General features: G+C 44.5%; 2 protein-coding genes across 9 annotated transcripts in view; one reads left to right on the forward strand and one right to left on the reverse strand.

Moving 5' to 3' along the window:
* Positions 1-27195, forward strand: part of ARSB (arylsulfatase B) — a 320071-nt gene that overhangs the window by 33287 nt on the left and 259589 nt on the right. For all 7 annotated transcript variants that reach the window (XM_063963566.1, XM_063963563.1, XM_063963567.1 and 4 more), the window contains one exon: positions 16424-16631. In XM_063963566.1, coding sequence (XP_063819636.1) covers positions 16424-16631 — 208 coding nt within the window. The remainder of the gene's footprint in view (positions 1-16423; positions 16632-27195) is intronic.
* The window catches only part of LOC135057856 (uncharacterized), a 263586-nt gene continuing 238141 nt past the window's right edge, over positions 1751-27195 (reverse strand). The window contains exons 2-3 of one of the 2 annotated variants that reach the window (XM_063963588.1): positions 15732-15845; positions 1751-4690 (exon numbers count right to left, since the gene is read on the reverse strand). In XM_063963588.1, the coding sequence (XP_063819658.1) occupies positions 2363-3268 (906 nt within the window). In that variant the 5' untranslated portion in view covers positions 3269-4690; positions 15732-15845 and the 3' untranslated portion in view covers positions 1751-2362. The remainder of the gene's footprint in view (positions 4691-15731; positions 15846-27195) is intronic. The other variant, XM_063963595.1, reaches the window with a different exon arrangement.

Raw genomic sequence — 27195 nt, forward strand, 5'->3', positions numbered from 1 at the left:
TAAGTCCATTTAGCAAACATTCAATATTGGCAGCTTAATATATAAATAATATTGGTCTCTTAATCTAATTACTCATTAAAGTGACCCCCTAATATATTAATTAAATAATATTGCTTCTATAACATAATTAAGTTTTGTGTTATACCTTAGTATATAATAATTGCCCGCATGATATATATTTATTATGCCTTGTTTTCTGATTGGCCAGTTGGCTCAAAGCATGCTGGTTGTGCTGTCTCATCGGTCACAAATACCTTCTTTTTATCTGGTGTTTTTTCTGGCATTGTTGATAACTGTGGTGGTTTCTATACTTTGCAATTTGGAGGGCATTGGGTAGTGTGGGGTTTTGTGGCAGATTTGCTTTTAGGAAATTCAGTGGTTTCATAAGTACACCACTAACGATGTGGAGGTAATTAGGCCTTGGCAATACTTCCAGTAAGACATTTGCTTCTGGTTGCATGTCACTGTGTTATGGCATTATTATCCACACACAACCCAATGCTGATACAAGATAGAATGTGAAGGAAGCATATTAAGGACAGTGAGCTCCTTAACCAATTTAATGAATTCCTAGGTTGAGGGGGTTGGGGCTGAAATTGCCAGTGGTCAAAATACAGACTGCGACATACCGATTGTTAGAATCCCGTCAGGGTTCGGGAAACAATACTAACTAACCCCAACCCCCCAACTGAAGCCTAAACCTACCTCCCCCGCAGCCTAACCATAAATGTCCCGGGGGGTGCCTAAACCATAGCCGCAACTAGGGGGGGCTAAGGGGGCACATGACCTTGACGCGGAATATGAGAGGGCACCAGCGCGAGGCGGTAAGCGGGGGTATGCAGTGCAGGATGACACAGGGTTAAAGAGGCGGCCTCTCCGCTCCGCTGCGCCAGTACGCTGCGAAGATCTGCTTCCCGAAAACACATGTACGTAGAGGCGCCACTTCACACACATGCAATCCTCTGCCAGCACTGTGTGTGTGTGTGTGTGTGTGTGTGTGTGTGTGTGTGTGTGTGTGACTGTGCGCTTCAGAAACTGAGAGGAGGGGGCCCAGACTGATACAGCAGATCAGCACTAGAAGTCTGGAAAGGTAGGGACAGGCGGACAGCTATATATGTACAATATGCGTGTGTGCAGTGTACTGTAACCCAGTGTGTGTGTGTTGGTGCAGTGTGTGTGTGTGTGTTGGAGCAGTGCAGTGTAACCCTGTGTGTGTGTGTTGGAGCAGTGCAGTGTAACCCCGAGTGTATGTGTGTTGGTGTTGGTACAGTGTAAACCCTGTGTGTGTGCTGGAGGAGTGCAGAGTAACCCAGCAAGTGTGTGCTGGAGCATTGCAGTGTAACCGTGTGTGTGTGTGTGTGTGTGTGTGTGTGTGTGTGCTGGAGCATTGCAGTGTAACCCTGTGTGTGTGTGTGCTAGAGCATTGCAGTGTAACCCTGTGTATGTGCTGGAGCATTGCAGTGTAACCCTGTGTGTGTGCTGGAGCATTGCAGTGTAACTGTGTGTGTGTGTGTGTGCTGGAGCAGTGCAGTGTAAACCAGTGTGTGTGTGCCCTGGAGCAGTGCAGCGTAACCCGGTTTGTGTGTGTGTGTGTGTGTGTGTGTGTATATGCTGGAGTACCCAGGTTGGGTACTGATATGGTCATGTAAAATAATTGAAGAACATTGAAGTCTCTTTGGTAGATTTATTGCATTGTGAAGTTCACAGGGCTCACGATAAAAGAATATCATGAACTGCACATTGACACGTTGATTTCATCTTATATACTTTCATCATAGCATTACATGATCTAATCAAATTAACAAGCCAATCATATACATAGACCAATTACATTTCAAATATCAGAATATATTATAATTTATAAACTCCCCTTATGGGGGATTTCCAATTAATTAGCTCAGCATCTTGTGATTATGACTGTTACATTAAAAATATACTTTTACCTTCAACATACTTTCGACTTCCCTTTTCTATAGGATACTAGCTAACCACAGTCTATGAAATACTGTAAAGCTAGACTAACTTCCTTAATTGCTACTAAAATCAAAGTTTCTGCAAACATATAAGAATCACATTTAAAGCAACAGTTTCTTTTAAGCAATAGACAAACTGACATCCAGCTTCCATTTTGTGTATTCACTTATCTATATCATTCCTCTCTCTGCCAATATACTTGACACTCTAATACACAAATCAGAAGGTTCAATTTCACAATTTCTAATGAGGGTTAGGTAGACGCACAACATAGGAAAAAGGTAGGTTCACGGGGATGGGCCTGGCGCCAATGCTCACCGCACCGGACGGGAATCCCTGTTCTTTTTATAGGAACCTTCTGGTGTTGGCTAAGAGGGTGTTGACACAGTTAGGTGAAACTCGCTTGTATTTCATGTCTAACATACTCATCCTGATTCATTTCTACCCTGTTATCCAGTCCATAAGTAAAATTAACAAGCTGTGTACTTTCCCTACCTGCCTGATCCTCCTCTAAAGCCTGGTATATGGGCTCAGCTTCCTGGAGTTGTAAACTTTCATAAGATTTGCTCATGTCAGCATATACCACCTGTCTTTCCTGCTGCCCCTGACTTGTTCCCTGAGTCACCTGTTCTAGTGGAACCTCATCATCTACCACCACAATGGTCATTTCATGGTGCACTTTCAACCTTTTAAATCCTTTACCACATTGTACACAGACTACTGGTCCACACTTGATGGTAAGATATATGATTCCTACAATCAGTGCAGCAAACACAATGTACTGCAATACTCCAGAAAAAAGCTTTGCAATACTTCCTCCTAGCCATCCAAGTGGATCCCAACCTTCACTAGCACCTAACCTTATCATTTCCTGCTGCAACTCTCCCACCTTGCTCAGATGAGCACTTATTTCAGCTCTGTGATCTTCAATATAAGTACAACATTCTTGTCCTACCACTGCACACGTGCCCCCTTCTGCTGCCAACAGCTGATCCAGTGCCATCCTATTTTGTAAAGCCACTTTTCTTACTTGAGCCAGCTCTTCCACTGTCTGATTGATTGAAACGACCAATTCCCCTACCATCTGATCTAGTACCGTTAAGGTTTGGGACACAGCTTTTTCCACCAAATAGATAGTGGACAGAGGAAACAAAGTTCCAGCCGTACGTTCACCATCAGAAAATCTGAAAGATACATATCCTTTTTTCACTTCTCTTTTACTGAGATGTCTTAAATATGTCAGGTCACTTGGCACCAAGTCATGCTCTATAGGAATACTGAGGAGAGTACACATTGTCCTTTAGCACCTAAGGGAATCCATGAGTATGCCCATTTTCCACAAACCCAATACATACCCTTAGGCAGAGGCATCCCAAAAGTTTTGGTATAAATGAGCCTTATGTATATCATAAAGTACCCTGTGTTATTACCATTGGCATCTCCACATGTGCTGTTATCAAGTGTACACCTTTCTCTGTAGTTGGTATAAAGTATCGTTAGGTGTTAATGCCCCATTTGCATCTATGGAATGCCAACAGGTTTTGAGATTCTTGAGGGAGCATCTACCGGACATCTTTACCACAAATGTGGCTCCAGTATAGTTAGTGTACCCTAGGTTTGGGCTTTTTACCTGTAATATTTTTTCCTTGTACACATATGGGTGGGACTTTTCATTAACACTTAAGCAGAATTCAGGTTTCCCTTTGGCTGCAGATACCTGCAGAGCGGGCGCATACAGCAAGCCTGCATCTAAGACATCCAAATATGGGAAGTCTACTATATTCTGTACTTTAGGTGTCTTATTGGCACAACTGCGACTACCATTCTTTCGCTTATGGCAGGACCAATCTCTGTCTATCATGTCAGCTGTGCTTATGTAATGAGCCTGGAGGGGTATACCTGCATCTACACTGATGGGTAGGTGGGTACAAATCCAACATTTGCTTGTGTTGAGAGCCTTTGCAATTTTACTGTGCATTGCTATCATGGAATTACCTGTAAATTCTCCTCCATAATTATTCTTTTGTAAGGCCCTACACACACGTGTCTTGAATAACGCTTCATTGTAAGATGTTACATTACCTGTTTGACTGGTCACATTGTTAACAGACCCTGGAATGTATATACAACACTCAAGCACAATGAGTATGATTGTAATCAGACATGCCCATGAGAGAATGCACCCCCATAGTCCACGGTCTGGCCTTTGGCCTATCAGCATCATCCTGTTTAGCATTGTCTTTGTTGTCCTTTATCTTCACAGTACTCTTCTAGGAGTTATGTACCCTCCACAGAGATACTGCGTTGGCAAGTGGCTCAAGGGATTATTATGCCCGAACCACTCACTTGCTGGTTTTACTGGTGAAGTGCAGAGGAGTCTTGGAGAATATCTTCCACATGTGCTGTCTCAGGAGGCGTGACTTTTCTGCAGTGGGTGGAGTGGATCCATGAAGTCTTCTCCTTTATCTTAACAGCAGTTGGGGTTGTCAACAAGACTTGGTAAGGTCCTTCCCACCGGTCTGTCAGCGAGCCCGATCTCAGGAAATTTCTTACCATCACCTCATCACCAGGTTGCAGATTATGACAAGCACCTCCCACAGGGATTGGTTGTGTGCTGGTCACAGTAGCTTGGATCTTCTTTAGCTGGTTGCTTCAGAGCTGTGCCACAAGCCTTCATTGCATTTTCCCTCTTTAGTCCTTTCCTGTAAATAACAAGCTTTTTGCATTTTGATTAATGTTTGTTCATTTAGTATACATATATCTTTAGTAAACATGTAAACATTTTTATTACAATTTATTTTCGTGCTGCTACCTTGGCAGTTATTATCAGCTTAGTCAGGGTATGTTAAGCAAGCACGAGGGGTTACACTTTCCTCCCCCCATTCCTCTCTCTGAAACCCATCAGTTTCATTAACCATTTGTAAAGTAGCAGACTTCAAAATATTACATTTGACCAGGGTAATGGTGGAAGAAATAATGAGGACCAGTTCCCATTCTGGTAAGCGTGCCACAGTGTCATGCCGAGTTTTCTGACAAGTTAGTAGAGCTGCTATTATTATTATTTTGCTTTGCAGGGATTTCTGTTAGCATGGTTTGCTATACAATATGAGGTGAAATTACATTATATGCCTTAATTAAAAACTAATATATTTTATTCTTCTCTGGAACTGTCCTGCCCAGCACGGTCTGCAGGTCAAATTAACAACGTATTATCTGCAGTTGGTTTCTACAGAATTAACAAACAATTTCAGCTCGACAGCGCAAGTATCCAGTTGATCAGACTGGACACCTGCCTGTTTCACGCTGAAACGGTCTATGTCTAGGGGTGGTACCTTTCTGTTGCCCACCCAGCCATATTACCAGTGACTTCAGCAACTTTAATTTGTTTCTAACTTTATTGAACACCAAGTTATCTTCATGGTGTACTGCTAAGGTTGTCAAATCCTCTGGGACTTGTGTGCGCCACAGTAGATCATTAATGGTCAACCAATTTTTGATATGTGATCTAAGACCCTCAACAAAAGCAATGGTCAACATTGTAAAAGGTTTCTTGTGATCAAATATCTCTTTTATTTGTCCATAATTTTGTACTTCTGGTTTGAACCTTACCCAATAATCTCTGGTATGTTTTCTCTGTAGGTCTCTGAGAAACATCTTTTCTTACTCTATTTGTATCCTGTGTGTTTGAAATGGATGTTTTCTCACCCTTCTTCTTTAGTGAGTGCCTTTTATTCTTCAGTTGTTAATAAACCAGTAAACAATTGTACCATATTACTATGTGTAAATGAATGTGTCTTATACAGCCGTACTAGCTTGATTAACTTACTTTGGCTTTCTCCTATAATGGTTACATTTTTCTAGGGTCCAGGGCACATGGATTGACCATAACTTGCCCTCATCAGTAGTTACTACTCTTAGTGGAGCACGTAAAAGTGTTTGTTGCTGTGCTACCTTACTTCATGTAATTCCAGTTGCAGTCATGTTATCTGGGTGTATGTTGGCATAATTTGCACCCTTTTTTTTTTTTCCTTTCCCTTTTTAAGTGGAACACATTCATTGTCTTCATTTCTCTCAATGATATCTGTGCTAAATAGGCAGAAGGGGGAATATAACGAGATGTTTCTAGCCATAATGTATATACCTTCCATTCTTCAGCCTTTTTCCCTTAATTTACTTAATTCTATCCACTTGTCTATGCTAAAGGTTCCTATGAATGATCTATCAAGGTATTTTGCATGCCATCTCCTGAGAAATTTCACAGCCACACTCCCATGTCTCTGATACATCACACTCGCTGGACTGCCGTGCGGGATCTCTAACATAGAAGAGCCCTTCGGTGTGGACATCTCTTGACCCATTGTAATGGCTAATCTTTATTTTACAGTCCAGCCTCAATGTCCAATACAATGGTAAACAGGGACGCTCCCCTTGTTTAGAGAGATATTACTCCACTTAGGAAACCTCACCACCTCGTCAGGTGCCACGGCTCTGAACAGGCACACGTGTTCCACACTCTGCTAAGCTAGGCCTTATAGTGTACAAGGTGCTTTTCACAGTGGGTGAGTATCCCTGATACTATCCAGCATAGGAGAGTTTAACCGGAGCCTCTCTCCTACCTGGGCCCTGTCCAGAATCTGCCGGCGTAAAGCCTCGGCCAATCACACTCATAATCACTCACAGACTTCACGCTTAATTTAGCAAGATATGGCAGGCAAAAGATCCCATAAAATCATTAAATATGATAATGACAGAAATTACAATCTTAACACTCTATACTAATCACTGCATCTGGTAATAAAATGCAGTTAAAATCATTTTGGTTCCATACTCACAATCTCCAAAAAGACTTCAAGGAGTTACAAGCCAACAATAACACACAAAGTCAGCAGACCGAGGCAGGGACACATGGAGCAGAAGTAAGATAACAGCTCTTACCTGTGGCCACTGTTGGTTCAGGTGTCCCGGCTCCAGCCCACCTTCCTTCTTCGTGTGTCAATGTTGGGTTGATCTCGGTGGCACAGACCTCCAAAATGATATGGTCATGTAAAATAATTGAAGAACATTGAAGTCTCTTTGGTAGATTTATTGCATTGTGAAGTTCACAGGGCTCACGATAAAAGAATATCATGAACTGCACATTGACACGTTGATTTCATCTTATATACTTTCATCATAGCATTACATGATCTAATCAAATTAACAAGCCAATCATATACATAGACCAATTACATTTCAAATATCAGAATATATTATAATTTATAAACTCCCCTTATGGGGGATTTCCAATTAATTAGCTCAGCATCTTGTGATTATGACTGTTACATTAAAAATATACTTTTACCTTCAACATACTTTCGACTTCCCTTTTCTATAGGATACTAGCTAACCACAGTCTATGAAATACTGTAAAGCTAGACTAACTTCCTTAATTGCTACTAAAATCAAAGTTTCTGCAAACATATAAGAATCACATTTAAAGCAACAGTTTCTTTTAAGCAATAGACAAACTGACATCCAGCTTCCATTTTGTGTATTCACTTATCTATATCAGGTACTTCATTTGTATGTATAGGAGGGGTGTATTTAATCACAGTATATTGGGGTTATGGTGGCCAATTTCGGGATCCCGGATTTTAGGGCCAAAAACGGCTGGGATTCAATCCTGGGATTAGAAGCTCCAATCCCGGGGATTGAGGGATCAGCGTTGAGCGTCCACAGGACGCTCAGACGCTGCCCGGCTTCCTTCTTCCGGCTCCCCAGCACAGCGTGATAGGTCACGCTGCGCCGTCACGCGGCACTGAGAGCCGCCAGGAGGGAGCGGAGGATGTTCCCTACCCGCCCGCCCCTGGTATATTGTGAGTTATGTGGGCGGGGTGGGGCGAAGGGGCGGCCACATAGTTAAAAGCCAATCCCGGGAATCCCGGGATTGGCCTTTTTTCAATCCCGATACTCGGGATTGAAAAAATGGCCTGGGATTGGCTTCCCTAATTGGGGTATGTGTATATACAGGGGCATGTGTATATACATTTATTGGGGTGGTATGTGTATATTCAGGGGCTGTGTATATATGTACTGTACTGTGTTTTGATGGTGTGTACATGTACAAGAGGATGTATTTCTGTATATTGGGGAGGGGGGGGGACTGCCTTGCCCCAGGTGACAGATACCCTAGTTTCGGCCAAGCCTAACCCTAACCCTCCCCCCTCGGCCTAAACCTTACCATCACCTCATCTGTTGTGACAGCTTGAATTAAAAGGGCAATAATAGCGCAAGTAGATTTAGAAGTCTGGGCGTATTCAGAACCCACTCATGGTTCTCATGCCAAGCCCTGCCCTCTCACTTGTAGCTAAAACTGAAGCAGTGCAAAAGTGGCTGCCAGTGGGTGAATGCAAGGAGATAAGGGGGGTGTAGCAATAGGGTAATGGTAAGTGAAAGAGGCATTAGAATTGGAATGGTCAGTAGTCTGTGTTTGCAATTCTACTCCATTCCCCCTTGCTTCCGAGCACATTCATTTGTAAGAATGGCCGAATGGCTTGCTTTTATTATCTCGCCCAATTAGGCGACCAGCACACTTCCGGGAACCTGCCCATGTGATCCATCTGCCCCTACTGATTCCGATTGTTTTGAACTACATTAGATTATGCCCCTGACCATTGGTTTTGCTTTCTATTTATGAGCCTCTGTTATCTGACCTCCCCTCCGGATTTGTATTTTAATGATGTACCGGAGCTGAAAAACCACCAAACCCTACAGTAGCATGCTTGTACAAACAACACGGGGTGTAACATTTGTAGGCTTTGGGATCTATTTATTTAAAATGTTTTATTAAGTGACAGTACAGTGTAAATGTGAGTAATGTTGGTCATACATTATACCGTTACCTGGGCAATCCATCGGACATGCCAAATCCGCCAGCGTGTCCATCCAATGCAATGTTTTTAAAAGTTGTAGATTGGGCAGGCAGTGTATGCCCTGCTGCGGCCCCCCGTCGGACGTTTTCCCTGTTTCTTCACAGGGAAGGGACGGGGAAACCTCTCCTCCCCAGGGTAGGAACCCAGATATTGTGTGTATCCCCTGCTGGGTGTCAGACTGTCAGGCATTTTATCTGATTGTCTATGCCCTGAATGACAAATAACAACATGACCGCAATCTAGAGGCATAAGATATTAACATTTCCAAGACAGTACAGTTGGAACGTCTGAGGTATGTGATATTTCCAATTGCAAAAGGAAAGAGGAAGGGGAGATGAAAATTAGGGACAGTGCAGAAGAAAAGGGAAAAAGAATTGAGCATTTTGTACCTAACTACACAGAAAGCATCATCCTGTGTCATATGGATCTCAGAATGAGGATAGCACAAACAATCAGTCAAACATATGTGGAATTATATACATAAAAAATACATGGAAATTCTGTCTTAAAAACAAACAAACCTCCCCCCCTTCCCTCCTAGGGGATACTGGGAATCCATTTAGTACCATGGGGTATAGACGGGTCCACTTGGAGCCATGGGCACTATAGAAGTTTGATAACGTGTGCTGGCTCCTCCCTCTATGCCCCTCCTACAAGACTCAGTTTAGAAAATGTGCCCAAAGGAGTCGGTCACATCTCTGGAAGCTCCTGACAAGTTTTCTGCATTTATTTTTAAAATTTGTTATTTTCAGGCAGGACTGGATGCACCAGCCTGCCTGCTTCGTGGGACTTGGGGGGAGGAAACGGCCCAACCCCACTAAGGGTTAAAGGTCCCGTTCCCGCTGACAGGACACTGAGCTCCTGAGGAAACTATTTGCAAGCCCCACCACGGCGAGTGTACATTCCCGCAGCACGCCGCCACTCCGAACAGAGCCAGAAGAAAGAAAAGTGGTGAGTACTAAGCCGGCATCCCGGTTAGCGGGTCGCCGGCTATTATGGCGGCATAAGGGTACGGAGATGCGCGGCTCCCACGCGGGGCAGACTGGGTCTCCAGACTTAGTACACTGTAGTGTACATAGTACCCAGACTGGCAATACAGGATTAAAAGGGGACTGTCTCCATTTTATGCACACAGACACATAAAGCCAGTATAAAGAAGAGCGGGAAGATTGCGCGCCATTGAAGGACAGAGCTTCACTATGAGTGGATCCAGCAGCTCCCAGGCGCCATTTTACCCTACTGTAGCTGACACAGACGCTGACTGACAGGGACGCGCAGCTCCTCCGGAGAGACTCCAGATTACCTCAGCAGTACCAGGGGGTCATAGCAGGGGGGAGCAATATAATAGTGTACCAAGTCCCCTATCTAGGTACTTAGTCAAGACCCAGCTAAGCTTCGCTTTAGCAATAAGGGCACCGTGTGCTTGCTCTATCCTCTCTCTGTCTGTCGGAAAGGGCTCTTTGTGGGTTAATTGTGTATTTAACCTTTTCCTGTGTTGTGCTGTCACTGCTGCAGTACCTGTATGTCAGACAAAGAGTGTGTTTCATGTAAGGCACAGTGTTACTCTTCTCCAGGGGGTTCACTAGTGTGTACTCAGTGTAGTATCCCTTCTCAGGCTAGTGGGGCAGAGCCAGCATGGCTGGACTCCATTAGGGGGATTATTTCCACCATCTCTACTAAATTATCTCGTAATGAGAAAGAGACACAATATTTAAGACAGTCTATGGTTGAGTTTATGCAAAAGGACTCAGTACTCAGACCAACTTCTCAGTCCTCTACCATTTGTCTGCAAAAGCTTACTTTGACCCAGTTCCTGCATTCTGACTCTGATAACGAATGGTCAGGAATAGAGAAAGGTTAGGTGGACATAGAGTTAGGGGAGGGTACTCTGTCGCAGGGTGTAAAGGCTCTCATAGATTCTATCAGAGAAGTCCTAAATATCCCTGATAAGGTGACAGAGGAGTGTGAGGAATCTTGCTTTAATATAAAGAAAAAATCCTCAGCCACTTTTCCCGTATCAAAGGAACTTAATATCCTGTTTGAAGAACAGTGGGTTAATCCAGATAAGAAATTTCAAATACCTAGGCGGTTATTACCATCTTTTCCTTTTCCTCCTGAGGATAGGAAAAAATAGGAAAAATCCACCGATAGTGGATACACCAGTCTCAGGGCTCTCACATAAGATAGTACTACCTGTTCCTGGAGCAGTCTCCCTAAAGGATACAGCTGATCATAAGATTGAGACTACACTCAAATCTTTGTATACAGCTGCAGGGGTGGCCCAGAGACCCACTATAGCATGTGGGTGGATTACTTGAGCCATTTCTAAATCGTCTGGTAATTTAATTGAGGGGTTAGACACCTTACCTCAAGAGGAAATTGTGTTACTCCTGCAGCACATACAAGACTCTGTGAACTTTATGGTGGAAGCCATTAAAGAGATAGGTTTGCTCAATGCACGCACCACAGCTATGTCAGTGTTGGCTCGCAGGGGATTATGGCTACGTCAGTGGACTGCTGACGCGGATTCCAAAAAAGGTGTGAAATGCCTGCCGTTCACAGGTGAGGCCTTACTTGGCAATGAACTCGACAAGTGGATCTCACGAGCTACTGCGGGTAAGTCCACTTATTTACTTTCTGCAGTTCCACCAGCTAGTAAAGCCTACTCTGGACCCGATTTACAGTCCTTTCGGACTGCCAAGTTTAGGGGCAAGACTAGAGGTACTTCTACCGCCGCCAGAGGTAAACCACGCAAACCGGCTCAGGCTCTGCTTCCTCAAAACTTTCCGCATGACGGTGGACCGCGATGCCTGGGAGACAAGCAGGTGGGTGGCCGGCTACAATTCTTCAGTCACACCTGGACAAGATCTTGCCAGGATCCCTGGGTCATAGACCTTATATCCCAGGGCTACAGGCTGGAGTTCCAGAATCTCCCACCTCACAGATTCTTCAAATCAGGCTTACCAGTTTCACAAGAAGCAAGAGTAACCTTACAAGAAGCCATTCAAAAACTGTTACAGACCCAGGTCATTGTTCCAGTTCCACCTCATCTACAAAACAAGGGATACTATTCCAGCTTGCTTGTAGTTCCAAAACCGGACGGTTTGGTAAGACCCATTCTGAATCTAAAATCATTGAACCCGTACTTACGAGTGTTCCAGTTCAAGATGGAGTCTCTAAGAGTGGTGATCTCGGGTCTGGAAGAGGGGGAATTCCTAGCGTCTCTGGATGTAAAGGATGCATACCTTCACATTCCGATCTGGCCGCCTCATCAGGCTTATGTACGGTTTGCACTGCAGGACTGTCACTACCCGTTTCAGGCCCTGCCATGTGGTCTCTCCACGGCACTGAGGGTGTTCACCAAAGTGATGGCGGAGATGATGATGTTGCTCCGCAGACAGGGAGTAAACGTAATTCCTTACCTGGATGATCTTCTGATAAAGGCTACGTCCAGGGAGCAGTTGTTGGAGAACATTGGTCTCACGACCAGATTACTCCTGGATCATGGGTGGATAATGAACCTACCAAAATCTCACCAAGAACCAACGCAGAAGCTTCATTTCCTGGGACTGATACTGGACACAGAGTCTCAGAGAGTGTTCCTTCCCTTGGAAAAGGCAATGGTGATCCAGTCGATGGTTCGGGCTGTCTTGAAACCGACCCGAATCTCAGTACATCTGTGCATCCGCTTTCTGGGGAAATAGGTGGCTTCTTACGAAGCAATTCAGTATGGAAAGTTTAATGCGAGCGCCTTCCAGCTGGATCTTTTGGACAAATGGTCCAGATCGCATCTTCACATGCATCACCGGATTCGTCTGCCAGGATCTCCCTCCTGTGGTGGCTACAAACTTCTCACCTAGTGGAGGGTCGAAGGTTTGGGATTCAGAATTGGATTCTGCTAACCACAGATGCAAGCCTCAGAGGTTGGGGTGCAGTTTCAAGGAAGATGGTCAAGTCAGGAAATTGTTCTTCCAATAAACATCCTGGAACTCAGGGCTATCTATGCCCTTCTGCAGGCCTCATCTCTTCTTCAGAATCAGGCCACTCAATCTGTCAGACAATGTGACAGCAGTGTCTTACATCAACCAACAGGGCGGAACGAAAAGCAAGGCCGCAATGGCAGAGGTGTCAAGAATTCTCCTCTGGGCATAAAAACACGCCGTGACATTTCCGGTAATCTTCATCCCGGGAGTAGACAACTGGGAAGCAGACTTCCTCAGCAGACACGACCTGCACCCGGGGGAATGGGGCCTCCACCTGGAGGTTTTACTGTGGCTGACACGTCGGTGGTGTTATCCACAACTCAACATGATGGCCTCTCGACTCAACAAGAAGCTCAGGCAGTATGGTTCCAGGCCGAAGGACCCACAAGCTGTAGCGGTCGATGCCCTGACAACTCCGTGGGTCTACCAGCTGGTGTACATGTTTCCTCCCATTCCTCTGATCCCAAGAGTTCTCAAAAGAATAAAAAGGGAAAGAGTTCAAGCAATTCTCATTAATTCTCCGGACTGGCCGCTAAGGGCCTGGTATGCAGATCTTCTCGAGATGCTAATCGAAGAGCCGTGGCCTCTGCCTCTTCGAGAGGATCGTCTGCAACAGGGCCCGTTCGTCTATCAAGACTTACCACGGCTACGTTTGACGGCATGAAAGTTGAACAGCTGATTCTAGCCAGGAGAGGGATTCCTGACAAGGTCATCCCAACTATGATCCAAGCCAGGAAAGGGGTAACGTCAAAACATTTCCATCGTATCTGGAAGAAATATGTCTCTTGGTGTGAGAGCAGACAATATTCTACGGTGGAATTCATCTGGGACGTTTCCTGCTTTTTCTGCAGCCGGGAGGGGTCATGGGCCTACGCCTAGTCTCCATAAAAGTTCAGATTTTGGCCTTGTCTATTTTCTTTCAGAAACAATTGGCTTCCCTCCCTGAGGTCCAGACGTTCTTGAAAGGTGTTCTTCACATCAAACCTCCCTTTGTGCCTCTCACGGCACCTTGGGATTTCAATTTGGTTCTGACATTCCTCCAATCGGACTGGTTTGAACTGTTACAGGAGGTAGATGTAAAGAATCTTATGTGGAAGACCGTCATGCTGTTGGCCTTGGCTTCGGCAAGGTGCATGTTGGAGCTGGGGACGTTGTCTCACAAGTGCCCCTATTTGATTTTCCATGAGGACAGAGCTGAACTCAGGACTCGTCAGCAATTCCTTCCTAAGGTGGTGTCGGCGTTTCACATCAACCAGCCGATTGTGGTCCCTGTTGTTACAGACACCTCTGCTATTTCAAAGTCCTTGAACGTTGTAAGGGTTTTGAAGGTTTATGTAAAGCGATCTGCTCGTCACAGGAAATCGGACTCGCTGTTTGTTTTATATGATGCCAACAAGATTGGGTGTCCTGCTTCAAAGCAGTCGATTGCTTGATGGATCAGGCTCACTATCCAGCATGCTTATTCCATAGCAGGCTAGCCAATTACTATATCTGTTCAGGCCCACTCTACTAGGTCGGTGGGTTCCTCTTGGGTGGCTGCCCAAGGTGTCTCAGCATTACAGCTCTACCGAGCAGCTACTTGGTCAGGTTCGAACACGTTTGCCAAGTTTTACAAGTTCGATACTTTGACCTCTGAGGAACTTCAGTTTGGTCAGTCAGTTCTGCAGGAACCTCAGCACTCTCCCACCCGGTTTGGGAGCTTTGGTACTTCCCCATGGTACTAATTGGATTCCCAGTATCCCCTAGGATGTAAGAGAAAATAGGATTTTAATTACCTACCGGTAAATCCTTTTCTCGTAGTCCGTAGGGGATACTGGGCGCCCGCCCGGATCTCCTTTCTTCCTGCACGATTACTTGTTTAACTACTGTTGTTTGGTTCAGCTGTTGCTGTTCTGGTTTTCAGGTTTGGTTAGCATGGCTTTCCTTTTAGTCTGTGTGAGCTGGTCCGAAATTTCACCACTTTCCTTATCTATATCCTTCTCAAAGTATGTCCATCTCCTCTGGCACAGTTTCGTAGAATGAGTCTGGTAGGAGGGACATAGAGGGAGGAGCCAGCACACGTTATCAAACTTCTATAGTGCCCATGGCTCCAAGTGGACCCCTCGATACCCCACGGTACTAAATAGATTCCCAGTATCCCCTACTAACTACTAGAAAAGGATTTACCGGTAGGTAATTAAAATTCTATTTCTTAAGTACAAGTGAAACCCCAAGTCCTGTCTTTCAGTCCCACTGCGCACATGTGAAGCTATTAGCCGGATCCTGTGCATATCCTGTTACCTGTCCTTATCACTCAGGGCCAGTATAGTCCAGGCAGCTAAACATGGCTCAGCCTTATCGCCTGTATATTATTAATGATGGCAACAGTAGGATTTCTGCACTGCGGTAAGTGCAAATAGGAAACCAGCACTATCACCAGATCACTAGCTTTCTACCCTAATAATGTTAGCTAAAACTATGTCATACTCTCACACTCTTTATAAGGTTTATATGATAGCCCCACAGCAATACCAGATAGACACACATTACAATACACTCTGCTTCTGTATTACTTAACTCAATTAGGCCTGTCATCCATAAAGCTATATATGGGCAAGGCCACATTACTTGGCATCAGTATTATTGGTGAGGGGTGTGGTTCATTGGGTCAACAGTCATTAGGTTGACCTCATATGATGTAACAAGTAATTTACCACCCTTTATCTAAGGCGCTTCTCAATCGACCGTCAAGTGAATGTTCAATCTCAAGTGTTTAGTTTATGGGGATGATTGCCCTTAAAAGATAAAACATAACACAGGCATAGCATAATACTGTGATAACAATAAAGCACGTAATATATAGATGCAAGATCCAGACTCTTACCAAAAGGGATGGTCTACTTAATAGTAGACAAACTCGCTTTTTGTGGAGCGGATCACCGACTTGGAGGTGTTCTTGGTCTGTTTACTGCATGGATGATGGTCGACAGTGATAATACTGTAGATAGACAGTACAAAGGGTTGACAGGGTCAAAAGGTCGACATAGAAAATGTTGACACACTTTATTTTTATTTTTATGAGGGGTGTCATTTTCTTTGTTAAACCACGTGACCCAAAGTAGTGTACTGCATCCCCACACTTGGCTCACCACGCTTTAGGTAAGGTGCCGAGCACAGGTTACTATTCCCAATAATAGTCTACATGGATGGTAAATGATGGAAAAGTTTAAAAAAACAAAACTTGTGTCAACCTTTTTGTACCTATCGGCTATTTACATGTCAACCTTTTGTACTTTGTCAATATAATGCATGTCGACCATACGGGGTCGACCTATTTACTGTTGACCTATCATCCATCCCCCTGGTGAGTTACGATGGCATCCCTGTAGTATTGGTTAGAAAACATTGGGTATTACAATGAATTGTGTGTAGATTATTCATAATATTAGAAGTACTTTTCCAGTTCAATGCTTTATTATGGTGGCTTCTAACATCTTTATAACTTACAGCAGGCTTTACATTATGCTGTATATAAATGCTGTCTGGCGCACTGTGATTGTCCTCCTTGTCTTGCAGCCTTTGTTTCTTTATCTGGCTTATCAATCGGTGCACTCGCCTCTGCAAGTCCCTGAGGAGTACGTAGAACCGTACGGGTTCATAGAGAACAAGGACAGGCGGCTGTATGCCGGAATGGTGTCCGTCCTGGACGAGGCCGTGGGAAACGTAACTGCGGCGTTGAAGCAGCACAGACTTTGGGACAACACCGTTTTCATATTCTCCACAGGTAAACACGAGGGACCAGAAAACTTTTTTATATTATGAGTCTGTTCTGTAGATTTGTATTAAGACTATGGGGTATATGCAATTTCCTGGCGAATTGCAGCTTTTTTTCGCCCGTTTTTTAATTCGAAACAATTCGACCGTCGAATTCCGGCCGGCGGGTGCCGGAATTCGACATATTCAATAAAAAACGGATTCGACAGTCCCGCTGTCGAAAAACGGACCAATTGACGGATAAGTGCGTCCTGGATTCGACTTTTCCGACTGCGCAAAAATGGTTAAAAAACACAGAAAAAAATTGCGTGGGGTCCCCCCTCCTAAGCATAACCAGCCTCGGGCTCTTTGAGCCGGTCCTGGTTGGAAAAATACGGGGAAAAAATTGACTGGGGATCCCCCGTATTTTTAGAACCAGCACCGGGCTCTGCGTCCGGTCCTGGTGCAAAAAATACGGGGGACAAAAAGCGTAGGGGTCCCCCGTATTTTTTGAACCAGCACCGGGCTCCACTAGCTGGGGAGATAATGCCACAGCCGGGGGACACTTTTATACCAGTCCCTGCGGCCGTGGCATTAAATACCCAACTAGTCACCCCTGGCCGGGGTACCCTGGAGGAGTGGGGACCCATTAAATCAAGGGGTCCCCCCCTCCAGCCACCCAAGGGCCAGGGGTGAAGCCCGAGGCTGTTGTCGTCCCCCCCCCCCCCCCATCCAAGGGCTGCGGATGGGGGGCTGATAGCCATGTGTAAAAATAAAAGAATATTGTTTTTTGCAGAAGAACTACAAGTCCCAGCAAGCCTCCCCCGCAAGCTGGTACTTGGAGAATCACAAGTACCAGCATGCGGGGGAAACGGGCCCGCTGGTACCTGTAGTTCTTCTGCAAAAAAAATACCCAAATAAAAACAGGACATGCACACCTTGAAAGTAAAACTTTATTACATACATGCCGACACACACACATACTTACCTATGTTGACACGCCGACTCTGGCCACGTCTCCGTCTGTCGACGTCTCCAAGCAGAATCCGGGGTACCTGAAAATAAAATTATACTCACCTAAATCCAGTGTCCTGTTATTATTTGTAATCCACGTACTTGGCAAAAAAACAAACCGCATACCCGGACCACGGACTGAAAGGGGTCCCATGTTTACACATGGGACCCCTTTCCCCGAATGCTGAGACCCCCTGTGACTCCTGTCACAGGGGGTCCCTTCAGGCAATCAGGGAGCGCCACGTCGTGGCACTCTCCTGATTGCCTATGCGCGTCTGAGCTGGCAGACAGCGCATCGCACAGCCCCTCCATTATATTCAATGGTGGGAACTTTGCGGTCAGCGGTGAGGTTACTCGCAGTCCCCTACGCTTTTTGTCCCCCGTATTTTTTGCACCAGGACCGGACGCAGAGCCCGGTGCTGGTTCTAAAAATACGGGGGATCCCCAGTCAATTTCCCCCCCCGTATTTTTCCAACCAGGACCGGCTCAAAGAGCCCGAGGCTGGTTATGCTTAGGAGGGGGGACCCCACGCATTTTTTTTTCAGAATTTTAACCCATTCCCACCCCTTCCCACTGAAAACCATGCTCTCTCAATTTTAGTCAGTTAAAAAAAAAATATTATTTAAAAAAATATATAAATAATAGTTGTGTCTCCTAATAGACAAACCAAGTACCTAATCCCTTCTAATATAAATAGATATGCTATTAGCAATAAAAAAAACATGTTTTACATTTTTTTTATTAGATTCCGCCAGCAAAGTGAGGCGGAATGAAATAGACGAATTTACTGTCGAAAAGCACTGTTGTCGAATCGACATTTTTCAATTGAATATACTTTTGTCGAAAAGCTTCATTTTTACCATTGCAGACATGTCGAATTTGTCACCTGTCGAATTTCAAAAAGTCGAATCTGAAAAGTCAGTTTTTTGTTGAAAAGTACTGTATTGCATTGCCAAATATTTTTTTGTGTCGAAAATGCCCCGTTTTTCGACATTTGCGGCAATTCGAACGCAATTGCATATACCCCTATGGCTACAAGAAAAGAAAAAAAAATCCGTTCTTTAATACTGAAGAATTGATTTGTCTTTACAAAGTGATTTTATAAGATTTGTCAAATGGTTGTTGACCTGTCCCAAGGCTCTATAAGATTAACTGACTTGCAGCCTCTCATAATATGGGAGTCACAGTATAATGTTGTCATTTTGTATTTATTTGCCAACAAAACACTCTGCTTACAAGACCTGGTGTCCAAGTGTTAATATTATTATTATTATTATTATTTTCGTTCTGTGTAAGTCCCATTATTGAGGCCATGCAGCAGAATGTAGGGAGTGTCATACCTCAGAGATGCCACTATCACCATGGAGACCATGGAGGCCACCCAATGGCGAGCTCACATTTGCCTCCTATGGTATGATTGAAAAAGCAGAGCTTTCTACTGTAATTATCATTAAGTCTCGGTAATGCCTGTATGAGGCATACTTTGGTATCAGACTTTACATACCACACTGTAAATCGTTCTGTTGGACCATCTGGGTCCTTTGTCATGGCCGAGAAACAGTTGTGCCAATCGTGTTGGTTTCACTGATGTGCCGGATTCCTAGTGGTTTGATATCCGACTTTGTTGCCTATCCGTTTGATAGTTAGACAGTCAATAGATAGACACCATATATTAGACAGACATTAGGTCGACAGGGTCAAAAGTTCGACAGGGTCAAAAGGTCGACAGGTCGAAAGGTCGACAGATCAAAAGGTCGACAAGGTCAAAAGGTCGACATGGAAAAAAGATAGACAAATGTTTTTTTTTATGTAACATGTTTTTGGACTATTTCATACTTTCTCTATCCATGTCGGCATAGAGTTGGTTATAAACCTTGTGGTGAGCGAATGCCTTTCTACAATTGGGAGTCCCAGATGACAAAACTATCCACACAAACCACAAAAATGCAAAAAACATGGCGTCCACCATTTGACCCTGTCGACCTTTTGACCTGTCAACCTTTTGACCCTGTCGACCTTTTGACCCCGTCGACCTTTTGACCTGTCGACCTTTTTTCGTGTCGACCTTTTGACCCCGTCGACCTTTTGACCCTGTCGACCTAATGTCTGCCTAACATATGGTGTCTATCTACTGACTGTCTAACTAGACATTAGCTATCTTTCATACCGGAACCCTTTGTTGTCTATGGTAGTTCTTCATCATCACATAAAACAAGCGCATGTACTACCATGTTGGTAATGGTCATCTACTAAAGTCCATTGTACACAGTGCATACTGTATGTCTTTTGCACAGAGGAGTCTACTTAAAGCCTCACAGGAGCATTTCACGCCATGGTGCACCTCTCTTCCTTCAAAGTCTCCACTTCATTGGCTCCTGGCACACCGTTCTCTCATTCTGTACCTCCTCCTTCTCCAGCCCCTCCTTTTCTGTCCCCACACATGCCTCCTCCTACCATCCTCTCTCCCTTTCTGTTGGAATCCCTTTAAGCTCTGTCTTTTGTCCTTGTCCTATTGGATCACTCTTGGAGAACACTGCCAAAAGACGCCCATAGGCTTCTATTAGGCAATGCCATCTATAGATAGAGGTGCCAGTCAGGTCCACGTATCAGAACGTTTAGATTTCCGGAGCTTGGTTCACATGGGAAATGCAGCCTTTGATGCATCCCGCCCTATGCATTTGTTTATACTAGAAAGCTCACTTTTAAGTAGATTTCTACCAATGCAATAAAAACATTACATCAAACATAAGCGACGCTGGTGATGCTCATGATTAATTTGGCTCTTTCACAAGCAAAACAAAGCAGTATTTAGTGAAAAGTTGGAACGTATAGACATTTGCATGAAATGTTTGCAGTCTGGTCTTTGAAGTGATGTTTCTGCTCTTTTCCAAAATGTGCATTACTGGCTCAATATGCGCAACTTTACCAGGGCAGTTCCAAGAACCGGATTGAATTAGTGCTGTGGGAACCCTCTTTGTGATGTGCAAGGTGAACAGATTGGCACAACTAGAAATGAATTGTGCACCCGCATATTGGGCCTGATTCAGATCCCGTTGTAGTTGCGGCGCATGCTACAGAGTGCTGATGTTCCGTCCTTTGTGCATGGGCCGGATCTATACTGTGCATGTGCAGTACCCGTCTGCGATGTATAGCACAGAGATCGGCATCAGAGTATTGGCAGTCTGATGTGGTTTTGGCCGGTGACTGCCTCTGTTTCTCAAGACGGAGGCTTGCTGCCACCGTTGCAGGGGAGGGACATGGCCAGAATCTGTGTCCGATGACAGATTTCTTGGCTTCTTTATTGTTGCGTCGGCCGGCTTGCTCTTCCTTATTGGTGACGCAATAAGGAATGTGATTATGCAGAAAAGTATAAATAATGCATGACAATATTTTTACTAATCATTTTTATAGAAAACAAATATTGCCTAATTAATCACACATTATTTTTGCAGTTTAACGCTTTGAATCAAAGAGTAAAAGTTGGAGGAAGTAATGGAATGACTGGTTGCCCCTTGCAGGGCCCTGTAGTTCAGGGATTTCTTTTGAAGAACAGGTCACTGTTTCTGATTTGAATTTTTGATCAAACCGTTAAAGTCGAGCTTACTGAGACACTCTGGGCTGATTGAGAGTTCTACGCAGTCAGTTTCACGGATGGACTCCATGTGGTCTCGCACTGCGCATATTCCAGAGCTGATCGCACTCGAGTACTGGTGATGCGGAGTCATATATCGCTGTTTCATCTCCTCTCAGTAACCAGCATTAGTGCATGGGCTATCAACAAAATTGTTGTCTGTGAGTTGTGCTTACTTGCGGTTATGCTGGCTGTTTTCAGCCAGATCTCCTGCATAAAGGATAATGCTGGTACAAGGGCGCACTGATAATGGTGACGGGTATGAAAGGGGCAGTGCAGAGGCTCAGTGTATGGGCGATTAGTCACATTTGTCTCTGTGCAAACTACTGTATGTGTGTGAGTAATTACAGATTACTTGAGTTTAGCTCTGCATTAGTTCGCTTTACAACCACAAACGCATCTGGGACAAACATTGGACATACATGGATAGATCTCGCCATTTGTTTTACACCAAGTCTTGTGCCAATTTTCACAGGTGAGTAATTCAAGTGAAACCTGCACCTGCGTGATATAGCTAATGAATTGTTAGGTTACATTCTTATGAATAGTAATTTAGGCCAAATAGTCGCAGTTCGCATTGGCCATTGGAGTTGCAGATGTCATTCGCCAAAGAAAGAAATTGGCTTCTGTCTGTGCAGCAGATCATGTATTCACACACCGACAGATCACTAGGCGCTTAGATTGTTTGGTATGACGGAAAACCGCCCTGACATAGGCCGTAACTGAGCAGTGACCATGCGATCGCACGGAATGTTCCTATGTTATAGGTGTGCAGTCTGACTTCCTTGCTCGATCGTTGCATGCAGACAGAGATGAGAGAACGTCCAGTTACTACAACTGCCGCAAAATGATCAAAGCATTGATTGAGTGCCAGCCAATCACAAGCCTCCAGGGTAGGAAACGGCTTGTGATCGGCTGGCAGTGATGGCGTGTCCCCGTATACTTTTTTTTTTACATTTTTTTAATGAGGATATTTTTAAACTTTTTCTTGTTTGTGTATATTCAGTTATAAGTATTTTAAGTTTATGGGGTTTATTTACAAAGCGCTTTTGATCATATTTATGTCTGAAATATAAAAGGGCAATCATTTTTCAAGCACAACATAGCTACTAATAATATTGCCCTTTTAAATTTCAGGCACAAACATGATCAGCAAAACAAACAAAGAGGAAGGGGGGTGCAAATCCCCACCCCCAAATTCCCTTCCGCACACTGAAAATTACCTGTAACCATCCCTGAATCTATCTGGTAATAAAATTCAGAGAATTCGTCACAAATGTTTGCAAACACATGTTTAGCTGCTGGCCACTTCACGGCTTCTCTGATACAGCAGTCCTAACTACTTGATAGCAGTGCCCACATTGGGCCATGTAATTTGTCACAGTATGCCTCATAATAAAGGCCATTACTAAAACAGTTCCAGACTGAGAGCTAACTTACCAGGGAGCCACCCCCAGGATCTCCCATTGGCACTACAAGGAACAGCATGCCTTCCAAATGCTGCTCCCATTCAATGCCTCATGCACACAAGCAGACAAACAATTTGGAAGCTGCTCAATCATACCTGGAGATAATTATATATCAGGTGCTGGAAGGGGGAGGGGTCACAGACAAACAAACAAAGAGGAAGGGGGGTGCAAATCATGAGCAGAAATGCCAGGTCTTACAACCTACACTTCATAAATAAACCGCTAAGCTTAGGGGTTTATTTATTTAAGCAACAGCTTGCAAAAATTAAAAGGACATTGCTCTTAATAGCAGAACTCTGAGTGTTTTGCCACTAAAAGCATTGCCTTTTTACATTTCGGGCTCCAACATGCTGGGAAGCGTTATCTTAGTAAATAAGGGGGGCATTTATCAAGGATCGCATATTCAGTGCGATCTGTGCGGGATCTTACTGCCCAGGATCGCATTGCAATATGCGATCCTATATGGTGGATTTATCACCTGGTACAGGCAGAGAAGGGGCTCCGAAAGGAGCGATGTCTGTGGCTCTGCACATGCTCGGTCAGCTCACCGCCGTGCACAGGGGCCATTTCCAGTGGAAGTTTCCTGGGTAACCCTGCCGGAACTATATACCGCGAGTGTAGCCCATAGGCTACAACGGGCTACTGCAATCAGAAGATTGCGGTAGCTGCGTTTGCCAGATATCTGAGATACCTGCTGCGATCCCTCCTTCATACATTGCAGGAATGCATAGTATTTGCAGCTAGCCCCAGAAAATGGATACATAGAAAATGGATACATAGCCGCAAATACTGTTTGATAAATGGGCCCCTAAACCCCTTAATCTTTGTGCCTGTAAATTTATTGTCTTCCAGGTGAACCATTAGGTAGGCTGGAGGGAGTCTGTTTCATGTAAAGCTAAGATGTAATGTGCTGTATTAGCCACAAGAGGTCACTAATTACCTGTCTCTTTTACATTGCCAAAATCTTTTTTAAGGCCGGTGCCTATGTGGAAGTCGGCTCTGCCAATCCTGGTTCAGTTTTGAATTAATGATTATTATTACTAACATTCATATAATGTCAGCATACTTTGCAGTAATAAAACGAGAGTGGGTGTTAACAGTCCATGCAAGCTACATGGTAGTCTGCAATTCTTTCTTTAGAATGTAAGCTCTCACGGGTAGGGCTCTCTTCCCTCATGTGCTTATCCTTCTCTTACTTTAATAATCCTCAACTGCCCCAAATCCTGCATTTTTCGGCCACCCTGATACTAATTCCAGTGTCATCTGCTGATGTAGCTATGTTTAGTTACCCTGTACTTGTCCTATATTGTCTTCAACTGTAAGTCACTGTTTTTTTCCTGTTTTGATTATTTGCTTATGTACTCTGTAATTGGGTGCTGCGGAACCCTTGTGGCGCCATATATAAAAAAAAGGAGAATAATAATAATAAAATGTGATTATCACTTATTTAGGATTTTTACATGGCATAACCTTTGCTACAGATTCGTCATGAGTTGTTGCAACCTATTATTTATTCCACATAACCGTTTCGTACAATAAAACATGTTCTCTTGCCATTATTTCACAAGCCATTATAATATTATAGAGACCAGAAAATGAGCAGGCTTTAAATAAAAATTACACGCCTCCTCGAATGCAGTCATGTTTGGCTTGGTTCCATAAAACCGACAGCAGCCTAAACATGATCACTCCATGAAAAAGTCAAGACGTTCCTCTTCTCCGGATACGATCCCAGACCCAACCTCCCTAATTGCTCGGCTCAGTTCTCTCCCCATACAGTGGGTTATTTGCTTGCACATGTAGAGCCAGATGGCAGGGGTATAATCATGTGTGTTCTCATTTTGGCATTTATCATTTTGCAGCTGGATGAGTGGGCGTAGAGGCTTCTTCAGTAGCGATATGTGGATGCAGCAATGCATCAAATACAGAATATCTACTGTTTGCTTTTATTTGCGTCACACCGTGTTTGTAAATTGGCGTAAATGTACTCCCACGCTAATGAAACTGGTCAAGTATGGAGCCGGTGTCTTGAGATTTCCTTGCGGTTAATGGCTTCAATTACTCCTGACAAAGAGGTAATGATCCTTCAGAGCCATAAACTGTACACCACATTTCTGGAAAAGAAAATACTTTTCTTGTACTTTTGGAAAGTTCCGTGGGAGAGCCAAACCGTATCCACTTACTCATTGGGACGTACTTAGCAGGTTTTCTTCCCGTGTTATTTCTTGTTTTTAGGATTCTCTGCTAAGCTAACGATCAATGTCGTAAAAGAAATCACTGTCTTCTGCTAGCTTGGTGCTACACTGTGTGCTTGCTGTGGTATCACAGTAATACATGTGGTTAGATTGGACAGTGTGAGACGAGTCAGGGACAGGCTGGCGGCTGCACACACAGTTAGTGAAATGACTGGCTGACTGCATTCCTGACCAGAAATAAAGTGCAGAAGAACATATTTTAATACTTCTTGGCAATCGTTGGCAGGCAGTGGAGCTCCGCTTGGACACATCCAGCCAATTCAGTCAAAAATTTCTGCCAAAATTGTAATAAGTGTCAATAGTAGCTAACATTTGTGGCCCAAAAGAATATTTAACAGATTAAGGGGTATATTCAATTGAAGTCGGATCCATTCCGACATTCATTTGTCGGAATGGATCCGACTTGGGCTATTCAATGTCATCTCAATTCGACTTTAAAAAAGTTGAATTTAGATGCAGGAGCTAGACGGGGGAGAGCCGCGGGCACACTGGGGAGAGCAGTGCTACAGCAGCGGCTATATAGCCGCTTCTCTCCCCCCCCCATCTCTCTGCCTCACGTCTCTCCGCTCCCTGTCCCCGCATCACAGCCGTCGCTCATGGCAGCGTCCACCCGGCTCCAGCAAGCGAGGTCTCGTTTGCTGGAGCCGGGTGGACGCTGCTGTGAGCGGCGGCTGTGACATCCTCCGGCGCTGCTCACCCTGTCTGCCTGCGGCTCTCCACGTCTCCGGCGCTGCTCTCCCCCTGTCTCCAGCACTGCCCGCCGGGGGATCTGGCTGCCCGCGGCTCTTCCCCCTCTCCTCCACTAAGGTCCCTAATCTCAGTCCGACATTTTTTTTTATGTCGGACTGAGATGGTCGGAAACGGGGCCAAATCCTGTCGAATTTGGACCCGTTTCCCTCAAAAGTACATGAATTGGCAGCTATACCGCCCATTCACGTACTATTCGACAAGTCGAATTCCACGACTTGTCAAATAAAAACTGCTGGGATTGAATAGGTAAAATCACGATTCGACATGTCGCCGGCGATCACCCCGGCAGTCTCCCGGGGGGCAGGATCGCCCAAGATACATCGTATGCTGTCCTTTTCCATACGATGTATCTTGGGCGATCCCAGCCATGCCTGTGGGGTCGGACGTGATTGAATGTGCAGCACATTCAATCTGGAGGATCCGATCCGATGCTCACAGGAACGCGCATCTGATCGGAAACACCTCCACAAATGCCCGATTTCATCCGATATATCAAGCCGAATGCCCGAAATCGGATGAAATCGGGCATTATCGTCCTAGTGTATTGGGGCCCTTAAGGCCGCTCCTCACCTCTGTTATGTGTGCTGGCAGCCACAAGAGGGCACCGGACGGATCAAATGACTCCAAAAGTGAAAGTGATATGGCAGGGAGATGTTACATCCCCCTAACCTGCTGTTGCTAATATTAACAATACTGATATGACTGTTTCACACTTCCTGCATACGGTCAGCAGTGATCGCCAGCCCGGTGGGAGGGAATCAGGAAGCTGAGGGGCCGGGAGGTCACTCTGAGAGTGACAGCTGCGGGAAGATTTTCTTCCAGCATCCGCACAGTGAGCTGTCGGGGAAAGCCCAGCCTGGTGTGGTCGCATCTGATGCAAGTGGTTAATATGGTAATTGTCTAGTTTATAAAATGGTAGGCCTTGTTGGGCTTTCATATTCTTCTTTAAAAAAAAAAAAACTACACATAGAATCCTGCTTTTTACTATTTTGGAAAGGTGGATTATTGTCGAAACAAGAACCACAAGTTTTTCACTGTGGTGCTTATAAGATGGGGGAGAAAAAAAAATTGCTTTTGGTTCCCTTTCTTGCAATTTCATTAAAAATACTTTGGGGTAAATTTACTACGATGGGAGTTCTATTTAAGATGGGATGTTGCCCATAGCAACCAATCAGATTCTACTTCTCATTTATCTAACACCTTCTAGAAGATAATACCTGGAATCTGATTAGTTGCTATGGGCAACATCCCATGTTAAACAGAACTTCCATCTTAGTAAATTTACCCCCTTGTTGGCCATTTTGGGTTAAAAACATTTTTTTGCTGTGAACTAAGAACAAGAGTGAGAAAACCCTCAGCAGCAAAGGGGTTAAGAATCAAAGAAACTGACATTTATTTCTAAAGTCTGCACAAAATTGTCAAATAGATTGACTATGCTTTGGACTCTCCTGAAAAAAATGCAAAAATTAATCCTCC

This window comes from Pseudophryne corroboree, chromosome 1 (genome assembly GCF_028390025.1).
Source record: "Pseudophryne corroboree isolate aPseCor3 chromosome 1, aPseCor3.hap2, whole genome shotgun sequence".
Taxonomy (NCBI): Eukaryota; Metazoa; Chordata; class Amphibia; order Anura; family Myobatrachidae; genus Pseudophryne; species Pseudophryne corroboree.